The sequence below is a fragment of the Vombatus ursinus genome, unplaced genomic scaffold (genome assembly GCF_900497805.2).
Source record: "Vombatus ursinus unplaced genomic scaffold, bare-nosed wombat genome assembly UNPS02004827.1, whole genome shotgun sequence".
NCBI lineage: Eukaryota > Metazoa > Chordata > Mammalia > Diprotodontia > Vombatidae > Vombatus > Vombatus ursinus.
Window position 1 is genome coordinate 1,865,687 of NW_020944605.1, and position 25,478 is coordinate 1,891,164.

Here is a 25,478-nt window from a genome sequence, read left to right on the forward strand (position 1 = left end):
TAACAGCTTAGAGATGGGAGGTGAGAGATGTGATGAATCCAGGATGAGTTCTAGGTTGTGAGCATGAGGAGCTCCTCAGGGAAGATGGTCTTACCCTCTAAAGTAATAGGAAAGGTAGGAGGGAGGAAGGTTTTGGGGGAAAAGATAATGAGTACTGTTTTGGATATATTGAATTTAACATGTCTACTGGGCATCTAGTTCAGGATATCTGAAAGGCAATTGGAGATGAAGGATTGGAGGTCAGTACAGAGGTTGAGATAGAATAGTAAAACTGAGAATCATCAGCATAGAGATGGTAATTAAACCCATAGTAGCTGATGAGATCACCAAGTAAAGTAGTATAGAGTTGTATAGAAGGAGGAGAGAAGAGAGCCCTGAAGGTATGATCTGGAAGACAATGCAGTAAAGAAAAGAAAAGGAGAGGTCAAATAGGTAGGAAGAGAACCAGGAGAGAATGGTGTTCCAAAAACATAGGAAAAAAAAAGTATCAAGGAGGAGAGAGTCATCGACATCATCAAAGGCTGAAGAGAGGTCAAGGAGAATGAGGATTGAGAAAAGGCCTTTGGATTTGCCAACTAAGAGATAATTAGTAACTTTGAAGAGAGCAATTTCAGTGGATTGATAAGCAAGACAGATTGCAAGAGGTTAAGAAGAGAATGAGAGGAAAGAAAGTAGAGGCACCTCCTGATGTCTGACTGATATGCGATTAGAGGATGAATCACATTGTACCCCAACCTTTCAGTGTAATCTTTCAACCTTAGATCCCTGAGAGGTGACATAGCAGTAGTGCCCTGGGGACCCTGACTATCAATTTAATTAGACTTTGGAAATTTAAACGTAGAGAATATGTTTGTTATTGTTGAGTCATTTCAGTCATGTCCTACTCTATGTGACCCCATTTGGGTTTTCTTGTCAGAGATATTGGAATGGTTTGCCATTTTACAGATCATTTTACAGATGAGGACCTGGGGCAAACAGGGGTAAGTGATTTACCCAAAGTTACACAGCTAGTGAGTGCCAGAGGACCTCCCATCTCTAAGCTGTTACCAAGGCCTATCAGTCTCATCTTTGCAACATCTTTTGAATATGCTACCTTGTCTCTTCTGACATTTCCACTACCCTAATGAATATAAGTTAGAATTTGAACTCAAGAAAATGAGTCCTCCCGGCTCCAGACCCAGTGCTCTATCCATTGCTCCACCTAGCAATCTTTCTGTTTCCTCAAAACATTGACTAGACTGTGGTCACACAGCTAGTAAGTGTCTGAGGCAAAATTCAAACTTTGATCTTCTTGACTCCAGGTCTTCTGCTCTACATAAAACTAGGTAATGTCCATACACACCCTTTTAAAATCAGTTTCTTGTGTAAAACAAGGGAGTTGGACTTAACAGCCTCTAAGGGCTCCTTCATGTCTAAGTCTCTGATACCAGATATTATATATGCATGTTAAGTCATTTGATTTTTACAACAATCTTGTAAAACAGATATTATTATCACCATTTTACAAATGAGGACACTAAGACACAGAGAAGTTACATGACCTGACTGTAGTCACACAGCTAGTAAGTGCTGGAGGAAGTATTCAGATTCAGGTGTTTTTGACTCCAGGTCCCATGTTCTATAGAGAACTAGGTAATAATCAAACCCTTCTAGCACTAAATCCTAAAATCTTATAGTGAGAGCTAGGCAGACAAAGAAGGGAGCTTGACAGTACCTGATTTCAAGGACTTCATTATGTATAGTGGACATCAAGGTAGGAGTGCATATTTTAAGGAGAAAAAAAAAATGACCAAAGGATAAAATCTTGCCTAACAGTTCTGTGTGGAAAGGGTGAGGGAAATATTGCCAGGTATAAGTTATTCTTTGGTTAAGGGATCTTGCAATGCTGATCTGGGATATTTATATGGATGTCAATTCTGTTTTAATTCCCATAGAAACACCACTTCCTTTTCCTGCTGCATCACCTTTGACGCTATAGAATGCACTTCTATTCAAATCAGTTCAACAAAATTAAACATCTGCCATATGCAAAGCACTGTGCTGGGATGTACATATTGACTCTAGATTTTGGTTCTCTAATTGCAAAGCCAAGGAGAACTGCCCCAATTTGTTATAATCTAGGAAGGATTTTTTTTAGCCTCAAATATATGTAAGGTGGCATGAAGTTTTGCATTTAATTTATATATTTTCTTTGATTAATTTAAAGAAGTATTTCATTAAAGGGGGAAGGGTCAATTATTTCCATGATAATTATTTTTTATAATAGGCTATTAGTATTCACTTTCATTTCCAGAAGTACATGTACACTTAAATTATAATCAGATTTCAGTTGTCATTTCTACAAGGACCTCTAAATTTAAATTCTTATAAAACATTTAATTATCTAAATAAATCAAATTAATTTTGAACCTTTTCTTCATGAAGACTATAACCTCAATAAAAACCACACAAAATGATTCACAATGTTTTGTAAATATTAAGGGTTGGCTGTAACTTCAATGATTCCTATCTAAAATACTTTCACAAATAATGATTTTGGTAAATGAGCTATGAAAGCTCATTATTATAATCATATATTTATATGATATAAGATCATTACTATAATTTCTTTAAAATATTGACATGAAATAGAATAACAAAACCATGCTATCCCATTTATACATGGTCATTTTCAAAAGACAGTTTATAATTTTGTCACAAAAATTAGTTTTTTTGCCCTCATCAATATAGTGCTTCTAACACCCACACATACATACACTTATGCATATATGCATATGCATGTACACACATACATACATACACATATATAGGTATATATATATATAATTAGTGGGGGTACTACCTCCAAGGACAAATATTGCAAAATATTGTTTATATATATGTATGTGTGTATATAAACATATACACACATACATATATATGCAAACACACACATATGCACACACATACATACATCAGTGTTGGCTGTCACTTTGGTTGTCACCTTAAGGCGACAAACTTATCACTCAGCTAGGTTAGTAGTGATCATCCAACACAGTGTATCACCTGCATTACTATGCCTATATTTGAAGCTTGTCTAGCTTCTCAGGGAACAATGGAACCTGTACTAGTTATTAAGGGTCATTTTTCCCTTAGATGAGGCATTGGAGACTTCTCCAGGTCAACTCAGCTGCTAGTACCACTTCCAGTAAGGTTATGCTCCATCTACTATGTTTTTATCATATACAAATTCATTTATGGTATTTTCTCCATTAAAATATAAGCATCTTGAAGGCAGATGTAGGTTTTATTTTATCTTTTTATCCTCAGCACTTAGCATAATGCCTGGCACATAGTAAAATTTTCATAAGTGTTTGTTGATTAGTTCTTGATTGATTTTTGTGAGACATGCCCACATATACATCAAACCCCTCCTGCACCCATGGGGAGGCATCTGTACTCCATCCACTATCCTAACTACCTACTTACTTTTCTAGGGATGCAATGATTAAGAGGGAAAAAATTCTATTCTATTCCCCAAGGGTTGTAGCCCCAGGCAGTCAAAAATTATTTTTTTCTGTGATTATTTATTGATCTTCACTGCTATATTAATTTATTTTAGTATAAAGGAAGAAGAGTTGCAACCAAAATATTGACTAGATAATGTGTTATTTTGTTTGGCATGGAAGAATAACAGGAGAGAGGAGGACCGATGTGTTTGAATAAACTGGAGATATTTCTAGCCTTCAAATAGGAGCTGAGGCAAAGAGGGATAGAAAAAGTCCCTTAATCACCATAGGATGAAATAGTCAAATAGATAATCATTAACCCCTAAAGTAATGAGAAGTCACTGAAAAATATATGTATATATTATATATATATATTTCATATATATGATGCATTTAATCTCTTCAACTATGTATTTCATACCACATCTATTCCTTTCATCTCATGTGACTTTTGTTCATATCTCCCATAAAACCTTCAGAGGGTTCTTAATTAATATGCTGAGGATCATCCTCTAGTTCTCTTTACCAATGGGTTGTCTGTTTGTAATAAATAATACATCATATATGTGTAATGTTATTATACCAGGAACCACAGTTATACATTATTTATATATGTGTATAGTTTATATCTGTTGACACTGGTGGGCACATTATAGTTGGGACTTAGTCCAAACTTCTTTTCTGATTTCCCATCCTCCAGAATTCAGGAGTTTTGCTTATAGAAGCTTCTACTTTTACTTATACGTAGGAACTCATGTAAAATCAGATAGGCATAACTAATTAGTCATATGTAAGACATCTTTGAAGAATTAAAGTTGCAAGTCATACAAAAGCCAATGGAGTCACACATGCTGGCTAAAACTCATTAATAACAAAGAATTGTACAAAAAAGTGCCATTAAGGATGTCATCAGAGATATATGACTGAAAGAGAAAGTGGTCTGGTCATGGGGTGAGAGGAAGATATGAACAAAAGTCACACAGGACATTAAATCTGAATTGTTGGCAGTATTAACTGTTGTATCAATGACCTCAAGGATTCATCAAAGTATTGACTATATGAAAAATAAGCTAAAACATTTCCTCAAATATCGTACTATGGAGAATAATACAGTTAATTAATATATAAATAAGAATGCTTAAATATTTTTTCCTTATAAGAAACAGGTCAAAATGTTTTTTTTTTCCTATAGTCAACCAACAGTCATTAAAATTAGCCTCATAGAAGCAAGTCAATAATTAACTCTTCCATACAAATGGGAATAGATAGACTCCTTCAGTGTTCAGAATGAGAAAAGGAAAACATGAAACAGAATACATTCCTTGTTCCTTACCCAATAACTTTTCATTGGAGAAAAAAAAAAGCCAAAGACAGAGGAGATATTGTTTTGTTATTTTTTTGACTTTGTGATTTTTAAGTTCAGTTTAAATCAGGCCAAGAGTATGTATAGTTTAGTTAATAGAACCCTAGATGTCTCAGATTGATGAGACAAGGATTTAGTTCCTGTCTTAAGTAACTTACTAGTGATGTGTCCACACAAAAATCACTTAGCCATTTGACCAGAAAAGTCACTTTTCAGAACTGAAAATACTTCTTTAAAATGGAGGTGATAATATATATACTCCCCTAACAGGGTTGTTGTGAGTAAAATGTCTTACTTTACTTTTGTACTATGCAAATGTGAGATGTTAAAAGAGATCATGGCATTTTCATATTCACACCTTTACCAGATAGGAACATCCATTTGCTGAAATCATATAGGTGTTGTTAGTGCTTGTGATATTTAAACAATAACATCAGCAGCAACAACAACAACAAAAAAACAGTAACATGAATGTGGAAATATTGGGTAAAGTAAACATAGATATATAGAAGACTTCTAAAAAACAGAATCAATAACTTTGAGATAATGAGGAAATCTGTTTAGTGTATAGGAAGGTAATATGTCCTGCTTTGAGCATAGAGCTGTTTGTTTCAATAACAACAAAAACAGGAATAATAATAGCTAACATTCAAATAGTAGTTTGAAACTTTCAAAGTATTACACATAGATATATGTATACACACATACATTTAATTTATTTCTTAGCTCTCCATAGAGTTCTTATAACTCTGTGAAGTAGATATCACTGTCATCTTTTTTTAAATGAAATTCAAAGTTCATTTACTTGCCCAGGATTATAGAACTAATAAGCATCTGAGACACAATTTGAAGTAGGCCTTCCTAACTCTAAGTTCAATCTGTAATTCCTAGCCATGTTTAGGCAATTATGTCTATTCTATGTTACATTAAAATTTCATTTACATTATTAGGAGTTCTGGAAGGTTCAATATTATATTTTGGTAATAAAGAACCTAGTTTAGAAAATAGAACACCTTGTTCTTAATTGACCATACTAGCTTGAGATGTTAGGCCATAGATCTTACTAAATAACAACAACAACAACAAAAATGAGAAAGCTATCCCTCAAACTGAAGCTATAGGAATCCAGAAAAGGTTCATAAAAGGATGTCTGGAAGAAAATACAGTGATATGATGGCACATTTATGAAAACATTCTATACTACTAAAACAAAGAATTAGCTAAAGGGTCATTTTTAGGAAATTACTAGCCTGGGCACTTACCTCCCAGAGATACCAAAAGTCAGTTCTGCCAGGGATAGTAATCCTTGTCTTTAATCATTATGCAACATAGCTTCTAATACAAACACAGATGAACTCATATGGTTCTACTACCTGCATCTTGTTCCATTGTAAAACTCTGGCATTCTATAAAAGCTCTACAGTCAATTCCTTTAAATATGTTTTCAAATAACTCAAGGAATAATTCAAAGAATTAGGAGTTCAAGGTATGATTTTAAGTTATGCCATAAGTTGAAAAGGAAGCCCAAAAGAAGTTTTTAAAAATAATTAATACTAATTAAGTTGAAAAAAGAAGTAGATACACTATCAGATTTTCATCATTCATTAAATCAGATGAATTTATTTTACCAGGTAAAAGAAATCCACAGATACACTAAAAATACAATAAATGTTAATCACCTTGACAGGGTATTAGGACTATGGCTTTCCTGGATTTGTATCATTGTAGGTGCATGATATATATGTTCGCTTACTACCTATTATATATGTTATTATATATTATCAAATGTTGCATGATATATTTTACATCACACATTTTATATTTAGGAGGCAGGCTTTGATATATCCTGTACTATGACAGATATTCAAAATAAAATGATAGATAAAGCCAGGGGATGGGGGTGGGAGGGTGATCATTACCAATTATAGAGGAAAGATGAACTTGTTGGGACCAATAATTTCTTTAGAATGCAAGACCTCATTAAAGGAGCATAACTAAAAAAATAACTGGAACAAATGCCATTAATTTTTACATATTAATTTCTTGGTTCTTAATATATCAAAATATTATATATACATATACATAAGTAGATACATATATATAATCTCAAAATGCTTCTTAAAATACATGGCAACATTCAGAAATTGACATTCCTATTCTCCCCTGAAAAATATTCAAACTAAACAATAATTGCTCATAGCTATCTCTTTAAAAAAGTTGACTCACTAGAACTCTTTTCCTAAAATATGCCAACAACGTATATATGTAGTGATACAATTAAGTATGCAAGCTTTTTACTTAGAACGAATATGACAAAAACTAGCAATTGGTAAAAACTATAAAAACCCAGCATAGGCATAGTTATGAAACTTCTTGACTCACTGTATTAAAAAAAAAATCTTCCTTTTTAACATCAGCAGAGTTTGTTCTCATGTGGTACAATGAACATAAACTAGCTTCTTACTCACAGCATTTAACATATAGGAGCCATTCTTAGCTATAAACTTCAAGAAGTTACTAAGGACAAAACTGTGTGCAAACTGACAAAGACATCTGAGTACTCATATATTGACAAATACATGTTATTCAGCAATAGTATCTGTGGTCTTTAGCATTTTAAGAACTGTGACATGGTGAAGGTATTAACCTTATTATGTGTGGTTACAGAGAATATAACTCAGATCAATGAAATGAAACAATAGTGATATATTTTTGGCACATTATGAAGAACTACCTAATAATTAGGGCCATCTCAAAAACAGAATAGGCTGCTTTGTAGACTCTAATCACTAGAAGTCACAGGATCATAGAATGTCAAGAAGCATTTATTAAGAAACTGCTAAACATTGGGGATATAAAGAAAGGTAAAAACAAAACAAAATAATAAAAACAACACAAATACACACACACACACACACACACACAACCAGTCCCTGCTCTCAAAGAGCTCACAGTCTTATAGGGAAGACATGAACAAACCATTGTGTACAAACAAGATAGATACATGATACATTGGAGACAATCAATATTTAGGATCAAGAAACACTTCTTGTAGAAGGTGAGTTTTTAGTTGGAAATTGAAGGAAGTACCAGAAAGCCAAGAAACAGATGAGGAGGGAGAAAAGGTGAATAGCCAGTAAAAATGTTGGAGCTAATGGGAAATCTACATATTGTGTACTGGAATAGATACCATTTACTGTACTTACTATACTGCTATATTCAGGGAAATGAGCCCAGAGAAATAAAGTGAATTGCCAAAGTTCACACAAGTAAATTAGTGGCAGAAATAAGAAATATTTTCTCCTAACTTTTAGCCCAATTCTCTTTACATCAAACAGTACTGTCTCCTTATAGACTAAATGACTACTTGTTGGAATAGTATAAAGAAAATTAATGCTTTGCTTACAATGGACACATCCTATTCTAGGATAGCAGAAACAACATTTATAGGAGTGTAGGACTCTAGTTGCATGTATAGTACAGTTAGAAGGTAGTCCAGGCTGGTGTAGCTGCTTTAAAAAAAAAGAAACTTAGAGATTTCCACAAGAAAGCAAAGTAAATGATAATGCGAAAAGAAATAGGCTTTTGTTGTTTTTACTGCTGGGATATTTTGCCTCCCACAAGTGCTTACCTTGGGACACTTGGGAAAGGGGCAAAAGAAGAAAGAGAAAGTATATGGCTAAGAATATCATCAACCAGCATGACAAGTATGCAAGTGGATCTCTGGTGGGTACAGGTTATGAAGGGTCCTGAAATCGGATTCAATGATCATCACATTCAATGCAAAGAGGAAAGGGAGCAATGCTCTAGATGAAAGGAACTCAGGCTATGCCAAACTCTCTCGCCTTCATTTCTCCAAAGTAATCCATCTTCTATACGTACAAAAATATTTATAGCAGGTTTTCTCACAGCAAAAAACCAGTGGAGATTTCACCTGGTAATGACTAAACAAATTATGGTACATGAATGCAATAGAACATTTTTGCACTGTAAGAAGTAACAAAACTGACAGTTTCAGAGGAATCTTAGAAGACCTCTATGAATTGATGCAGAATAAACAAATCTAGTAGAATAATTTATAGAATAACAATAATATTATGAAGAAAAACAACTTTCAAAGCCTGGAGAAACTACGATTCTATAGGACCAAAGATGAAGCATGTCTGAGAAATGATGGATTTGAAATGAAGAACAAAATATACATCTTTGGACATGGCCAATGTGGGATTAGTTTTCCTGGTCTATGTATGTTTATTGTGTGTATGTATGTATACATACTTTTTCCTTTTTAAGTTTAATTGGTAAGATGAGGAAGGAGGAATAGGGGAGAGGGAATAGAAATGACAGAGAATAATGATTTGTAAAAATAAAATTAATTATTTTTTAAAAAATTGACTAATTCCACACATCAAGTTTGAGCAGCTATGTAGAAGAGAGTCAGGTGTTTTATAGAGGGAAGCAGACATGTGCTGGGAGAAATATATCTGATTGGTTTCCCATTTCTGATGTCACAGATAAGAAGGTGCTAATCTTCTTCATTGAGAAGGTTGATGAGAAACAATTTCTATCATGGAAGATTCCCAGCAAATGCAAAAATAGGGGAAGAATGCCATATATAAAAAAGGGAATAGTTATTGAACAAATATTCTATTGATAAAAAGGGTTAAACCTAGAACATTATCATTTTTGGCCACAGTAACAGGTATTGAATAAAAGCAGAATCAATGCCTTGCCAAAGTAGGAAGGTGACTCTACGTTTATGCTAGCAGAATATAAGGCCCTACATGTTAGACCAAATGGGAACTCCTTGAATATGGACCTAGTAACAGATTGTGTCCATTGTCTGAGCAATGGACTATACCTAAGTAAATTGGTCAAGTGGAAGATTTTAAAGGCACCAGAATTAAATAGGCAAGGTTTAGATGCAATTCTTGTTGGCTGTGAATTTTGTGTTGATATCAACAGATAAAAACTCAAAAAGTATACAAAAAAATCAAAAATAAAATTGCCTGATCTAAACAATATCAGCCAACAATGGAATAATTCATGTTGTAGATAGTTTTATTTAAAGACCTTATATAAAAGCAAAGATCATATGTATTTAAATGTCACCTTTCCATAAGAAAAGCAATATCTATATTTCATAAAACACAAGGATAAAGAAAATTATATGATTTTTAAAGACATCAAAATTACTTGGATAAATTAAAAAATGAAACTAAATGAAGATGACATCGGTGAGAGTACTGGTTGATGTTCAAGGAAAATACTAAGTAGAAGCCAAATCACTGTTTTTAATGAGAAGTTGGCACTGAAATATGCTTAATTAGTTTCTCTCCTGAGAAGGAATCTTATATTTTAGAACTGGTTTTGAAGAACTTTGGAGGTCATGTGCCCCTCTGACTAAGTTTCATAGAACAGATCTAGTAGTGGAGAGTAGAGTAAAAAAAGGGTAGGGGGAAAGGAAAGAAGGATATAGGGAGAAAACCTCTAATAACCTGGAATTGTTGTAGTTTAGTCATCTGTTCTTCTAGCTTTTGGCAGTGTTCTGCCAGCTGAGATGATAGCTTCTTCCAACGGGTCTGTATGCCTTCATGTTCTAACTGATATTTTTTCTTAATTTCTGGTGGAGCTTTCTTTGACATCTCTTCCACTGTTGTGCTGAGCAAATTCAGACCTGGCTGTTGTTCCTGAAGAGAACTTTGCAAAGCCTGTGATGGAGAAATCAATGGCATATTTAAGACAAAATGTACAGTCTCACTTAACAAAATCACATTTTAAAATGATACCTAAGTATGGGTAAATTACATGAACTTTCATTTTTAAATTATTACTTTAAATAGTAATTTAATTTTTGTGTTTTTCATTTATCATTTTTACATATAATAGAAACATAAGGGAAGGAGGCAGGGAAGATAAATGGAAAGAAGGAAAAAAGGAAGAAAGGAAGGAAGGAATTAAAGACGGAACAAAGGAAGAAAGCAAAGAAGGAAAAAAGGAAGGAAGGAAAGGAGATAAGGAAGGGACAAAGAGAAAGAAGGATTGATAAAAAGGAGTAAGAAAGCTCTACATTTTATAGGTGGAATCCCTTTTTCTCTTCTCTGACTGGAAATGTGAAAAGAATTACAACAGAATTCAAAGAAAAAATATAATTTTACCAAAAATCTAATTGAATATTTCTCTGAAAATACATATTAACCTATAAAGCAAATGCTTGATCTTTATTCACTGAAGATAATTTCAAGAACAGCTTTTATTTCTTATCTAGAAAGAGTTTAAAACTATAGTTTCAAGATAAATACAATCTACAGTATGTGGCATTATTATTTAGTCGACATTAGTAAAATGTCACCTAGAATTTCTTTGTATCATTTAATAGAATGTTCCTACAATTTGTTATTTGTAAGCAGCAAATAGATACATACCTTTAACTCCCTGAGTCTCTGCTCCATGATTTCATATTCAGTGACAGTTACCTGAGGTATAGACAGTTTAGTTTCTGACTGCTGGATACATGTAAGAATAGTATTCATCATTTCCAAATAATGTGTAGGAGGTAAACTGTCCAAAGCTTCATCCAAAGGGAGAAAAATGAGAAAAAATTAAATGGCTTCAAAATTGTTATTATGTTCTCCAAAGTTGTCAGCAAAAATAAAAATCAGTCTTTTAAAAATTATGAGATAGAAGTGACTGGAAAATATTTAATTTTTTTTCTAACTGTTTTAATATATTTCATTTGCTTTTACTTGTGATTTTGCCTTTGTATTAAATCTAAATATATTTTCACATACAGGCAACAGTGTTACAGAATTGACAGGTGTGCATAGTATATGACATACATAGTATACGACATACAAAAGACTGGAGGGAATGTCTACATTGAAGAGATCATAGCTCCATTGGTATATTGGAGGGAGCTTGTTCTAACATCGTTTTAATAGTACATGACGTATCCCAACTAAAATATGCAACCAATATAAAAACAACAATTTGTGAAGACAACAGGTTGTCTCAGCAAGCCTGTTGTCTTATTTTCTAACATTCTCTCCTTTCAATGATAAAATTTAATTTTTAGTACCCTGTCGGAGGGGAGTAATCATTTTTATAGCCAATGTTAATGTGTTTAAACTATCTATTGATGCCAATTTTCATTTTAGTACATCTGTTAAAATCATATAATGTTAATGTAACAGAGAATTTAAGTTAGATTTTATTGTATTATACCAATTAAACTGACATTGCAGATGTCTTAAATAGATAACATCTGCTAGAGACATAAGCAATTCATTAGCTCCGTTGCTCACTTCTGCCCTTCACAATTGGTCTTATTTCAGGAATGAAGAAAGAAAACACAGCTGAAAAAGATGCGGGGTAACTTTTGTGGTTCTACAAAAGTGAGAAAGTATGGGTTACTAACATGCCTCCTCAAATGTATATAAACATAAATATATGTGTATGTACACATATATACATACACAAACACATAACTTGGCATAAAGCATGCCCCTAATACTAGAGAGAAAAGGAACTGAGGTAGAGACTGGGTATTAATAATAATTATAAAGTCAATACTTTATATTTCTGTGATGTTTTACTGTTGTTTTTTTTCTTATAGCAATACTATGAGTTAGTTAGTGTGAATGTTACTATCTCTATGTTGTCATGATGAAACTATGGGTAAGAGGGGTGGTGACTTGTCCATGGTCACACAGCCAGCATCTTTGATTCCAAATTCAATGTTCTTTTGTTTTTTCCTTTATGATATGCTACCAAAAACTTTAGGTTCCACAGGCTACAATAATCAGGAACATTCAGGAATAATCAGTATTGAGATTCTAATCTACAATTCACATTTCTTTCCCTCCCCTCCCCAAACGCTTGCCAATAGGACAAGTACAATAAGAATATACATCTCTCTCTCTCTCTCTGTACACATACACACACACACACACACACGCACACATATATATATATACACACACACATACATACATACACACATATATTATATATAAAATAGTATTTTCCTTTTTTTCCAATTGCATGTCAAGAGAATTTTTAGAATTCATTTTTAAAGGACTTTATGTTCCAAATTTTTCTCCCTCCTTCCTTCCCCTCCCTTCTTCCTAAAATGGTAGGCAATTTGATATAGGTTATACATGTGCTACAATGTAAAACAGATTTCTATATCCATCACAGTTGTGAAAGAAGAAACATATGCAAAGGGAAAAAAACACAAAAAAAGAATAAAGTAAGTGAAAAAAGTATGCTTCTATCCGCATTCAGAATCCATCAGTGCTTTATTTGGATGTGGATAGCATTTTGCTTTGTGAGTCCTTTGTACCTGGCTTTGATCATTGTGTTGCTGAGAGGAGCTGAGTCATTCATAATTTATTATCACACAATATTGCTGATACTGTGTACAATGTTTTCCTGCTCATTTCACTTTGCATCAGTTCACACAAATCTTTCCAAATTTTTCTGAAATCTGCCTGTTCATCATTTCTTATTGCAAATAGTATTCCATTATATTCATATACCACAGCTTGTTCAGCCATTCCCCAATTGATGGGCATCCACTCAATTTCCAATTCTTTGCCACCACAAAAAGAGCTGCTATATATTTTTTGTAAATGTGGGTCTTTTCCCCTGTTTTTAATGATCTCTTTGGGATAGAGACCTAGTAGTGGTATTGTTGGATCAATGGTGTGCACAGTTTTATAGCCCTTTGGGCATAGTTCCAAATTGCTCTCCAGAATGGTTGGATCAGTTCATAACTCCACCAACAGTGCATTAGTGTCCCAATTTTCTCACAGCCTCTCCAACATTTACCATTTTCCTTTTCTGTCATATTAGCTACTCTGATAGGTGTGAGGTGGTACCTCAAAGTTGTTTTTACTTGGATTTCTCTAAGTGATTTAGAGCACTTTTTCATATGCCTAGAGAGAACTTTGGTTTCTTCATCTGAAAACTGCCTATTTGTACCCTTTGACCATTTATCAATTGGGGAATGGCTAATATTCTTATAAATTTGACTCAGTTCTTTATATATTTGAGAAATGAGGGATTTATCTGAGATACTTGTTGTAAAGATTGTTTCCCAGCTTTCTGCTTTCCTTCTAATTTTGGTTGCATTGGTTTTGTTTGTGAAAAAGCTTTTAAATTTAATATAGTCAAAAATTATCTATTTTACATCTCTTATGCTGTCTCTCTCTCTCTCTCTGGTAACAAATTCTTCCCTCCTCCATAAATCTATCTATAAATCTATCTATCTATCTATCTATCTATCTATCTATCTATCTATCTATCTATCTATCTATCTATAAAGACTATTCCTTGCTCTTCTAGTTTGCTTATAGTGTCACCCTTTATGTCTAAATCATGCGCTCATTTTGACCTTATCTTGGTATATGGTGTGAGATGTTGGTCTATGCCTACTTTGTATATTTTTTTCCAGTTTTCCTAACAGTTTTCATCAAATAGTGAGGTCTTATCCCATAGGCTGGGGGTCTTTGGATTTATCAAACTCTAGGTTACCATGGTCATTAATCATTGTGTCTTATGTAACTAATCTATTTCACTCATCCACTCGGCCAGTACCAGATAGTTCTGATGATTACTACTTTATAATATAGTTGGAGATCTACTATTGCTTGGCCATCTTCTTTGTATTCGTTTTTTCATTAATTCCCTTGGTATTCTTGACCTTTTGTTTTTCCAGATGAATTCTGCTGTCATTTTTTCTAGCTCTATCAAATAATTTTTTGGTAGTGTGATTTGTATGGCACTCAATAAGTTAACAAATTTAGGCAGAATTGTTATTTTTTATTATATTAGCTTGGCCTACACATGAGCAATTGATATTTTTCCAATTGTTTAGATCTGACTTTATTTGTGCGAAAAGTGTTTTATCATTGTGTTCATATAGTTCCTGAGTTTGTCTTGGCAGGTAGACTCCCAATTATTTTATATTGCCTACAGTTATTTTAAATGAAATTTTTCTTTCTATCTATCTCTTGCTGCTGGACTTTGTTGGTCATATAAAGAAATGGTGCTGATTTATGTGGGTTTATCTTATATCCTGCAACTTTGGTAAATTTATTCATTATTTAAAGTGATTTTTTAGTTGATTCTCTAAGGTTCTCTAAGTATATGATCATATCAGGTACGAGGAGTGATAGTTTTGTTTCCTTGTTGCCTATTATAATTCCTTCAATTTATTTTTCTTCTCTTATTGCTATAGCTAACATTTCTAGTATATATTGAATGATAGTGGTAGACAATGAGCATCCTTACTTCACCCATGTTCTCACTGGGAAGGCTTCTAGGTTATCTCCATTATAAACAATCCTTGCTGATGGTTTTAGATAGATACTGCTTATAATTTTAAGGAATGCTCCCTTTATTCCTATGCTCTCTAGGGTTTTTAATAGGAATGGGTGCTGTATTTTGTCAAAAGCTTTTTCAGCATCTGTTGATGCTGAAATGATATTATTTCTGTTGGTTTTGTAATTGATATGGTCAATTATGTTGATAGTTTTCCTAATATTGAACCAACCCTGCATTCCTGGTATAAATCCACTTGGTCATAGTGTATAATCCTTGTTTTTATAATTTTATAATTATTGCTGTAATTGTCTTGCTAGTGTTTTGTTCAAAATTTTTGCATCAATATTCATTAAGGAAATTGTTATATAAATTTTCTTTCTCTATTTTACTTCTTCCTGGTTTAGGCATCAGCACCATATCTGTGTCATAAAAGGAGTTTGGTAGGACTCTGCCTATTTTTCCAAATTGTTTATATAGAATTGGAATTATTTGTTCTTTAAATGTTCAGTAGAATTCATTTGTGAACCCATCTGACCCTGGAGATTTTTTCTTAGGGAGTTCATTAATGGCTTGTTCAATTTCCTGTTTCTAAGATGGGGTTATTTAAGCATTCTATTTCCTGATCTGTTAATCTGGGCAATTTATATTTTAATAAATATTCCATTGATTTTGCTCAGATTGTCAGATTTATTGGCATGTAATTGGGCAAAATATTCCCTAATGATTATTTTAATTTCATCTTCATTGGTAGTGATTTCACCTTTTTCATTTTTGATGCTGAATATTTGGTTTTCTTTCTTTTTAATTAAATTAACCAATGGCTTATCTATCTTATTGTTGTTTTCTTTTTCATAAAAGTAGCTCCTAGATTTATTTTTTAGCTCAATAGTTTTCTTATTTTCAATGTTATTATGCTCGCCTTTGATTTTCAGGATTTTCAATTTGCTCAGTTGAGGATTTTTTATTTATTCTTCTTCTATTTTTTTTTTACTTTCATGCCCAATTCATTGATCTGTTCTTTTTCTATTTTGTTAATGTAAGAATTTAGAGAAATACATTTTCCCCTAAGTACTGCTTTAGCTGCATCCCATAAATTTTGGTATGTTGTCTCATTGTTGTTATTCTCTCTAATAAAGTTATTGATTGTTTCTATGATTTGTTCTTTGACCCACTTATTCTTTAGGTAAGGAGAATGATTCAACTCTGTGATTTTTGGCAGAAAAATATGTTTTTCGACTTCTGGGAGCCAAGTATGGTGGAAGAATCAGTAAATGACCATAACACTCTCATATTCACATCCAAGCACCCATAAAATAACCCCCCCCCAAAATCCTAGAACAGCACAACCAACAAAAAGATGGGGTGAAACAATCTTTCTGCCCAAGAAACCTGGAAGATTGGTAGGAATGGTCTGTCTCACTCAAGAAAAAAGGGAGAACAGTTCAGGACAAGAAGCATCCCAACATGCTAGCAGTAAGCCCCACCTCAGCAAACCATTAGGATATCTTGAGCCCCAGTGCAGCGAGGCAGACAAACACCAACAACAGGGCACCTACATGCTTCAGCACAGCCAGAGGAACCTGAAAACTCCATCTCCACGAATCACCACATGCTTCAGCATAGCCCTGGTAAACCAGCAGCCTCCAGCTGCCAGACTGCCATATGCTTCATTGTAGCCATGGAGAAATGCAGATACACCCCACCAGCCTCTCAGCACAAGTCAGACAAAAGCACAAGGACCCCAACTGAGAAATATATAATTCATTCATATGAAAGAAGACAGGCTAGTGATGGGTCCATATGAGATATAACTAAAGGAAAGACTGTGCACTCCACTGATATCCTAATGATATCCCCCTCTGTCTTTTTCTCATCAACTTTATTAGAAAACATTGAGAGGCAGGTACAGTGGAAGAAGTACTGTGACTGGAATCATTAGAAGACCTCTGTTCTAATTCTGGCTCTGACACTACCTACATGACTATGGGAAAGTAATTTTATCTCTCTGGGATTCAGTTTCATAAACTAAAATACAAGGGAATTGAACTAGAGAGAATGTAAGTTGTTTCTAACTTGGCATCTATAATCACAGAACACCCTTGCTTTGGAATATTATGACAATGTTGCCGGGTCCAGACCTGTGGTTTCTTCAGGTATACACAGGAATTGGAATCTTTTTCTTTGTAAGATTTACTGTTTGTTTGTTTTTTTTTTTTTAGGTCTTCACATAATCACAGAGTTGGAGGTGACACAAGAAATTATCTATGTGGCTGATCTGAAATTCTATACCCTATTCTAACCAATTCTATAGACTCTAAAATCTGAGGCTTTTATAGCAGTACCATGTTTAGGTCTATAGAGGACTGATCCTGTGTTTTCAACTCTGCTCTGAGGTAGGCCCAAATGACTTAGCAGCAACATCTGAACTAACTTTTTTAGTTAGTTCAGTTTTTTAGTCTTATCCTAAGATACAGCTAAGGACAAAGAAAATTAGCATCCATTTGGATTCATTTTACTTTTTAAAGCTAAAAGGTGAACTTTGGTAAAATAGCTGAACTTAAAGCATATTACCAGGCAGGAGGCTTGAAGAAGAAAATTTTAAGGAAAACAAAATTTAAGGTAGAATTTGATAACATGCTTAACAATCTGTTACTCCTATAATGGGAAAATAATTTGTTGCCTCTACCTAAAATCTGCCTTACTTTTGCTTTCCCATTTATTGTTTTGGTTTATATCCTCAATGCTTAAAATAGTAACCCTTAAGGCATAAATATTTTTTCTCTTGTATTAGAAATGAGAATGGGCTAAAGAATAAGATAGCTATTATCGTTTAGAAACTTATAAAAATGACAGAACTATTTTTCATTGCTACTCAAAACCACTACTGGTCAACTCTTGGAGTTCTCATAAAAGTTGTCTTTCCAGGATTAGGTCCTTATTTTTCTGACATGACTGTGTCCCTCCACACATTCTCGTACATGGAGCATAGAGGATTTCAAGTCATCTGCACAGATGAACTGTATAATTTTTTCCTTAATCCCTTTACTTCTCAATGTCAGTTCCCAGGACAATAAACCCTGAGGTGAGTACTAAATGTGTCCTTGAAACCCTGAGCTCACTAAAGCCTGCTTGCTTCCTGTTCTTGAGATCACCCCTTATGCCTGGAAATACATAAATATGCCATGATGTTCATTGATACTTTGGGATTCATTGCTCTGAAAGGGCTCAATTTTCCCCAGTTCCATAACTGTGAGAAATGTTGAAGCAAGTGCCTGCTAACTAAAAATGTGGTTTTGTTTGTGGCCTGAGATTCCTCCCCACATTTTACACACAGACCTTGATTAGATTATTCCTCCAAAATTTTTTTCCACCATAATAACTCATTCTGATTTTCTTAACTGTGAAGACACATTTTCTGGGGCTTAGGCTGTTGAAATTCAAACACACTTTATGAAAAAAGGTCTCCCTTATGGTAGTTTGTCCTCAACTCTCTTAATTGCTGAAGGCTTTTTTCCAGACAACTCCAGAAAAAAGATAACTTTTAAACATGCTAATGTCAACTTAATTTTAATTTAACAAATAATTATAAAGCAAGCTTTTAGATGAAGGGGGAAGTGGCCAATGATCACTTAATTATCAAATGTGATGGTCTTTTCTCTATCTTTATCCTTCTTAACATCTCTAATATTTGGTACCATTGACTACTTTGTCCTGAATACTCTCCCCTGTATTTTCATGATACTACTCTCTTTTGATTCTTCTCCTACCTATCTGACTGCTCTTTCTCAGTTTCCTCTGCTGCATTATCATCAATATCCTGCCTCCTAACTGTGGGGGCACTCCAAGGCTCTCAGATGGAATTTGTTCTCTCTTTTTCTTTCCTCTACTCTCCTTCCTTCCTTCCCTCCTTTCTCTTCCCTTCCCTTCCTTACATGCCTCTCCCCACCACTTCTTACATTTTCTGTGTGACCTCATTAGCTCCAATGGATTTAATAACCATTACCATGGGTAGGTGACTCCCAAATCTATTTATTTAGCCATAGTCTCTTTTTAGCTCCAGTTCAACATCACCAAGTGCTTACTGTATCTCAAATTAATGTACAAACCTGACCTCACTATACTTCCCCCCCCCTTTTTTAAAGAAAACTAAATCTAAGATAGAATTCAACAAATTTTTTAATTATCTTTGTTAGTCATATCATGGGAAAATAATTCATTTCTTGTATCTAAAATCTACCTTATTTCCATCCCAATTAATTGTATTGTTTTATGCTCTAATTGCTGACCATAATCAACCCTTCTTCCAAACTTTCTCGAGTTGTCTTCAACTTTTCACTCTCCCACACCTTACATATTCAATTGGTTGATAAAGTCTTGTCAATTGTACCTCAGTAACATCTCTCACATCTATCTTTTTCCTTCCACTCAAATAGTCACCAACCTAGTTCAGATTCTCATTTTTCATTGACTATTCCATAACCTCCCAATTGGTATTCCTTTCTTGTCTCTGTCCTCTCTAATCTATCCTCTAGACAGTTCTCAAAGTGATTTTCAAAAAAAACACAGGTCTGACCATATCACTTCTTTACACAATTATCCTTAGGGGCTTCCTATTACCTCTAGGGTGAAGTACCATGACCTCTAAAGCATTCTGTATCCTGCCTCTAATCTATCTTTCCAGCCTGGAATATCAAGGGTAAAATTGTTTCATATTTATCTTTGTGTGCCCAGTATTTAGTATGGTATCTGGCACTTAGTAGGTTTTAAATGAATATTTGTTGGTTAATTGATTGACTGTCTTGCTAATTGAATATATTAGTTTCCACTCACTCAGAGGTCTGGGACAGCTAGCCTTTTTGTTATTCCTCACACAAGACATTCCACATCTCATGTTCTGGAATGCCTCTTAGAATCCCAATTTTCTTTAAAAGCTTAACTCAAACTCCTTGATTTAATCTTTATCAAATATAATTTATTTATTATGGTAATGATTTATCATGTTATTTTTGTAAATATAATAGAAAAATGAATTGGGATCACTTATAATTTTAAGTATTAATAATTAACAATGAATTATTAGCATTACTTCTATGTCACATTTTACTAGATTTTCTATTCTCACTCTCCCTTTAGTCTCACTCCAAAAGGAATGTTGGAAAAATGTATTCTCAGATTCTTTCCCTTATGCTCCCTCCTGAGCTGGATAAGCTTCCTACCAAGGCAGTAAGAAAACAGGATACTCATTTGGGGGTTGGTTTTATATGTTCCAATGTGTAATCAGAGACAACATTTAAAATCACTTGAAATCATTGAGATCTTCACTTTTTAGATTTTAGAATTTTAGAAGATTTTAGATGGTTATACAGATTTTGGATATCAATCAAGTTCTTCATAGAAAATAGTGACAACATGCCTTTTCTATTTAGGCAGATATTCAAAAGTGAATTGTGACAGTTTGAAGAAAACACAGAAATATAGCCATAGAAGGAGAGGAACACAGATCCCATATGGCCTAGAGGCACTTTCCCCATGAAGATCTTTGCATATGTAATTTAATATCCAAAATCTGTATAACTATCTATGCCTGCTGGGAAAAAAGTTTTTTTTTTAGTTTTCTAAAACCTTTCCCTCATTTGTAGAATAATTTACCAAAAGACAAACTCAAATATATTTGAGTCATAAAATTCTCATCCTCTTTGAAATTCAGTTAAAGACATATGGATAAAGGACATTCTTAGAACCCATATGACTAATTTTCCCCCACTGTTAACCCACAATTAATTTGGAATTATGCCCAAAGGGCTATAAAATTGTTCATACCCTTTGACCCAGTAATACCACTAGTAATACCAATCTCCAGAAAGAGATAAAAAATAAAGGGGGGAATGACCTATATGTACACAAATGTTTACAGCAACTCTTTTCTGGTGGCAGGGAGCTAGAAATTAGGGGGATACCCACCAATTGGGAAATGGCTGAACAAATTGCAGTATGTGATTATGATGGAACACTATTGTGTTATAAGAAATGATGAGTAGGATGCTCTTAGAAAAGCCTGGAAAGACTTGCATGAGCTGATACAAAGTGAAATGTACTATGTATAAACTAACAGCAATCTGTAAGATGATCAGCTGTTAATGACTTAGGTATTCTCAGCAATACAATGATGCAAGACAACTCTGAAGGACTTATGAAAGATGCTATCCATCCCCAGAAAAAAAAAAAAAAAACTGATGATGTCTGAATATAGATTGAAGCATCCTTTTTTTTTCTACTTTCTTCATTTTTCTTGAGTTTTTTGTCTATGTTTTCTTTCACAACATCATTAATGTGGAAATGTTTTGCATGACTACACATGTATAACCTATATTGGATTGTTTGACTTTTCAACAAGGAGTGGGGAGGGAGTAAGGGAGAGAATATGGAACTCAATGTTTTAAAAATAAATGTCTAAATTTTTTTTACATATAACTGGGGAAAATTAAATACTAAATAAGTTTTTTTAATGCTAAACAATTGCAAGTACCACACACACACACACACACACACACGCACACACACACACACACACACACACACACACAAGGAATGCTGTAAAACAGCCTAATCCTCACTAAATAAGCATAGACCTCAGAAATGCTTGGTACCTGTAGGGGCTGTTGTTGATTTTCTTACAGTGTGAAATGGGTTTCTGGAAGCTGAAAGAACTGTAAGACCATTTTTAAAAAGCAGCTGCTTACCATTTATATGAAGAAAAATAGCTTTCATGAGCAAAATAATACAAAGACTGGAGTAGTAAAAATTGGAAAAAGGTCATTGCAGTGATGACACTCCTTTTTTCATTCAAGACCATATTTTAAAAAAAACTGTCATAAAGAATTACAGATGAGCTTTAAGATTGCCAGGATTAGAGTCAGGAAGACTCATCTTTAATTTCACTTCAAATGACTTTTACCAGAATTAAAGAGTGGTAGAGGACAAGTTGAGTCCAAATATGACCTCAGACAATAACTAGCTGTGTGACCCTGAGCAAGGCACTTAACCCTCTTTGCCTCAGTTCCTCATTTGTAAAATGAACTAGAGAAGGAAATGACAAATCACTCCAGTATTTTGCCAAGAAAACCTCAAAATGGGGTCATGAAGAGTCAGGTATGACTGAAATGATTCAACAACAAACATCTTGCAGGCACTGTGCTAAGGGCTTTACAAATATTATGTCATTTGATCTCCACAACAACCTGGAAAGTGGATGGTATTATTATCCCCATTTTACAGTTGAGGGAACTGAGGCAGACAGAGGTTGTGATCTGCCCAGGGTTATTCAGCTAGCAAGTGTTGGAGGCAGGATTTGAACCAAGTTCTTCCTGACTCCAGGTCCAGCAACTGAAAGAATGAGTAAACAGAATCAGCCCCTTCATGGTCTCTGAAAACAGGCAAACAGTAAAGTAGCATTAACTACACCTGAAGTTCAGTAGAAGACAACACAACAAAAAGATGTCTTTCGCGGAAAATTTTCCTCACAAAGACATAGAAGTAATCAGGACTATTAGCTAACAACATGTTAACAACAACTTCTGGTAATTCAGTCAGGGAAACCTAAAAGTGTTTTAACAAGAAATGGGGAGAGTGTTTACAATGTTCCGTCTAGAATGCTTTATTCATGTTCATGATCCCATATGGTTAGGGAAGAGAAAACATTTCCATTTTGGTAATCTCCTGTTTGCTAAATAACACTGGTCCTCACTATTGCACTTCATACTTTCTCCCAAGATCCTCAGAGATTTACAATAAAGCATTGTTATCAAGAGTCTATATGTCTGCTGGTTATAGAACAATATTTTTCTCCAAAACCTAAGTTCTAGAAAACACTAAAAGCAAGGGTTGGAAGGGGAACTGGAGTAGAAGAACCTTCAGTTCCACTTTATTCCTAGCACGCAAGGAATAAGTATAACCATGCTGTATTAACATGAATATACAGAAGAAAATGGAAGAGAAGAAAATACATCCAAAGTAACAAACTCTTACTTGTAGGACAAAGCAAATACCAAAGAAAGCAAGAAATGTATGAAATAAATTCACTTCAAATGACTTTTACCAGAATTAAAGAGTGGTAGAGGACAAGTTGAATCCCTTGGAAGAAAAACTTGAATTTAAAATGTATACTTCTACCCAAAAAAAGAGCATTTCTAAGTACTGAAATCTTTAAAGTATACCTGCTGCCTTTTGCCAAGTAATCCATTGATAGTAATGTCCAGAGAAGGCTTACAGTAGATGTTAGTGACAAGGCTATCTGAAAGTCTCTTATCATTTCAGACCCTCAGGGATGGCAAGTTAGATAAGTGTGAAAATATAATGGAATAGAACATAATAAGCAAATGTTCCAGTATATACTTTGTAAGCCCAAGTCTAGCTCTATGGGGGCACACCAATTTACCCTCTCAAGCTTCAAAAGAGAGAAAACTCTCACCCTGCCATACCTTGATGGATTTTCTACCCATATACCCATTCACTAATGGCTTTTTTCAAAGATTTTATGACAGCCTGGTCTCTGAGTTTTCAGCAAAATAAAAATCTAAATTATTGCACCACAAACTTTATTCTTTATTTTTATCTTTCACAAAGATGGTTTTGTGTGAGATTTTATAAGTAAATTAATAATTAAGTATCATGGAAACAACAGTGCTGTGCTATATGTATTTAAAGGCATTGAGACTCTTCTGATTTATAATTTTTGGAAAAGGTCCCTATTAACTGTTCCAGGAGACACCCAGAAAAAATCACGACAGCTGAGTAGTATAAATACACAGAGAATTCTATTTTTTTTAAATTGAGAAAGGAAGTAAAAACTAGTGTCAAGAATGATACCATTTTTCAGATCAGAAAATTAAAATGAGAGGTTCAATTATCTAGAAGGATATACCATTATTTACAACTCAGGTGAATAATTGCTACAGTTAGGTTCTGATTAGTGTGAATAATGAATCTCCTTTAATGGTCACATGATTGGAGTTCATAGTGCATAGTTCCATTAGGCTAGAACAGTTACAGTATTTTACATAATTTTAACTTTAAATAATGAGAATTCAAATACATGCAGCCACTTCAGGGAAGTCACTATTTGCACTAATCAGGACTTAGCTGTTGTAATGCTGAACTGATACTGGGTCTTATTGTTAGGAGATTCAGTTGAGTCTTATACATCTAGATTTTTGTGTAGTCAATCGAATAGCTTACAAAGATCTGAATCCTGTTTTTGATAGTTCTTGAAAGAGTCTAGCTGGAGGCTGGCAAAGGGAATTCTATCTGCACTGAGTGGTATTCACTGTTAGTCATTAAGGTACATCTGCTGGGGTTAGTGGAAAAATATGTAGAGAGGCCAAATTTATGAACTGGTGCCCTTCCTGGGAAGTTTGGCTGTGTATAAGGAGGAAGACAGGGAAAACTGTGAAATAAAAAACAAATGATGTGGGTAACAGCAAAAGTCCTTACTAAGTCAGTTACTGCAAGACACACATACACACACACACACACACACTCACTCTGAGAGATAAAAGGGAATGCCAGAACTGAAAGTTATCTTGGTCAACATCAATCCTTAGGGGAAATCTTGGAGGGGGGCAGTGTGATATTTGTGTGTTTGTTCTTTCTGTATATTTGAAATTAGTATGTCTTTGTAAAAACAACCCAGTGGTTAAATGGATCTGGGGGATAGATACTGATACCTAATGATAGGAGGAAGGACATGGTTGTTAGGGGCTTGAGTCATTGATAATAGAGAAGAAACATCATAAAACACTTATGGTACCCTAGAACCCTGAGGGACAACATAACAGCCCTGCTCTAGGAGAAGAAGTCAGAATATCTTTCTTCACTTCTTTGTTTAAAAGGGAGGACTCTGTATGGTGCTGATGGAGGGAAAGGCATCAAGCAGGAATAATGTTGTTAAGAAAATAAAGGCATTAATAAAACTTTAAAAAATAAAGATGAGATAAATTTAGTACAGGAAGTTTTACATTATCTGCTATGTGATAAGTGTTTTACTCTGCAAATTGCTATACAAAGTGTGTATATGTATGGGTATATCTCTAAGTATGTATATAAACATGTGCATGTGTATAGATGGAGAAACACACTCATATACAGAGAATTATACTTTAAGGAGTATATAATACAGTTTATAGAAAGGGTGAAGAGTCAGGGAACAAAATATGCAATGGAAATGACTTTAAAATATATTCACAGAAGCATATCAAAACATAGAGTGATATGGAATAAATTGAATGAATAATCATTGAGAA

The 25,478-nt window shown here is 34.1% G+C and overlaps 1 protein-coding gene across 1 annotated transcript in view; it reads right to left on the reverse strand.

The window, feature by feature from the left end:
• The window catches only part of DMD (dystrophin), a 2,133,690-nt gene that overhangs the window by 1,463,230 nt on the left and 644,982 nt on the right, over window positions 1–25,478 (reverse strand). The window contains exons 21-22 of the mRNA XM_027841994.1: window positions 11,277–11,422; window positions 10,350–10,562 (exon numbers count right to left, since the gene is read on the reverse strand). Of these exons, the coding sequence (XP_027697795.1) occupies window positions 10,350–10,562; window positions 11,277–11,422 (359 nt within the window). The remainder of the gene's footprint in view (window positions 1–10,349; window positions 10,563–11,276; window positions 11,423–25,478) is intronic.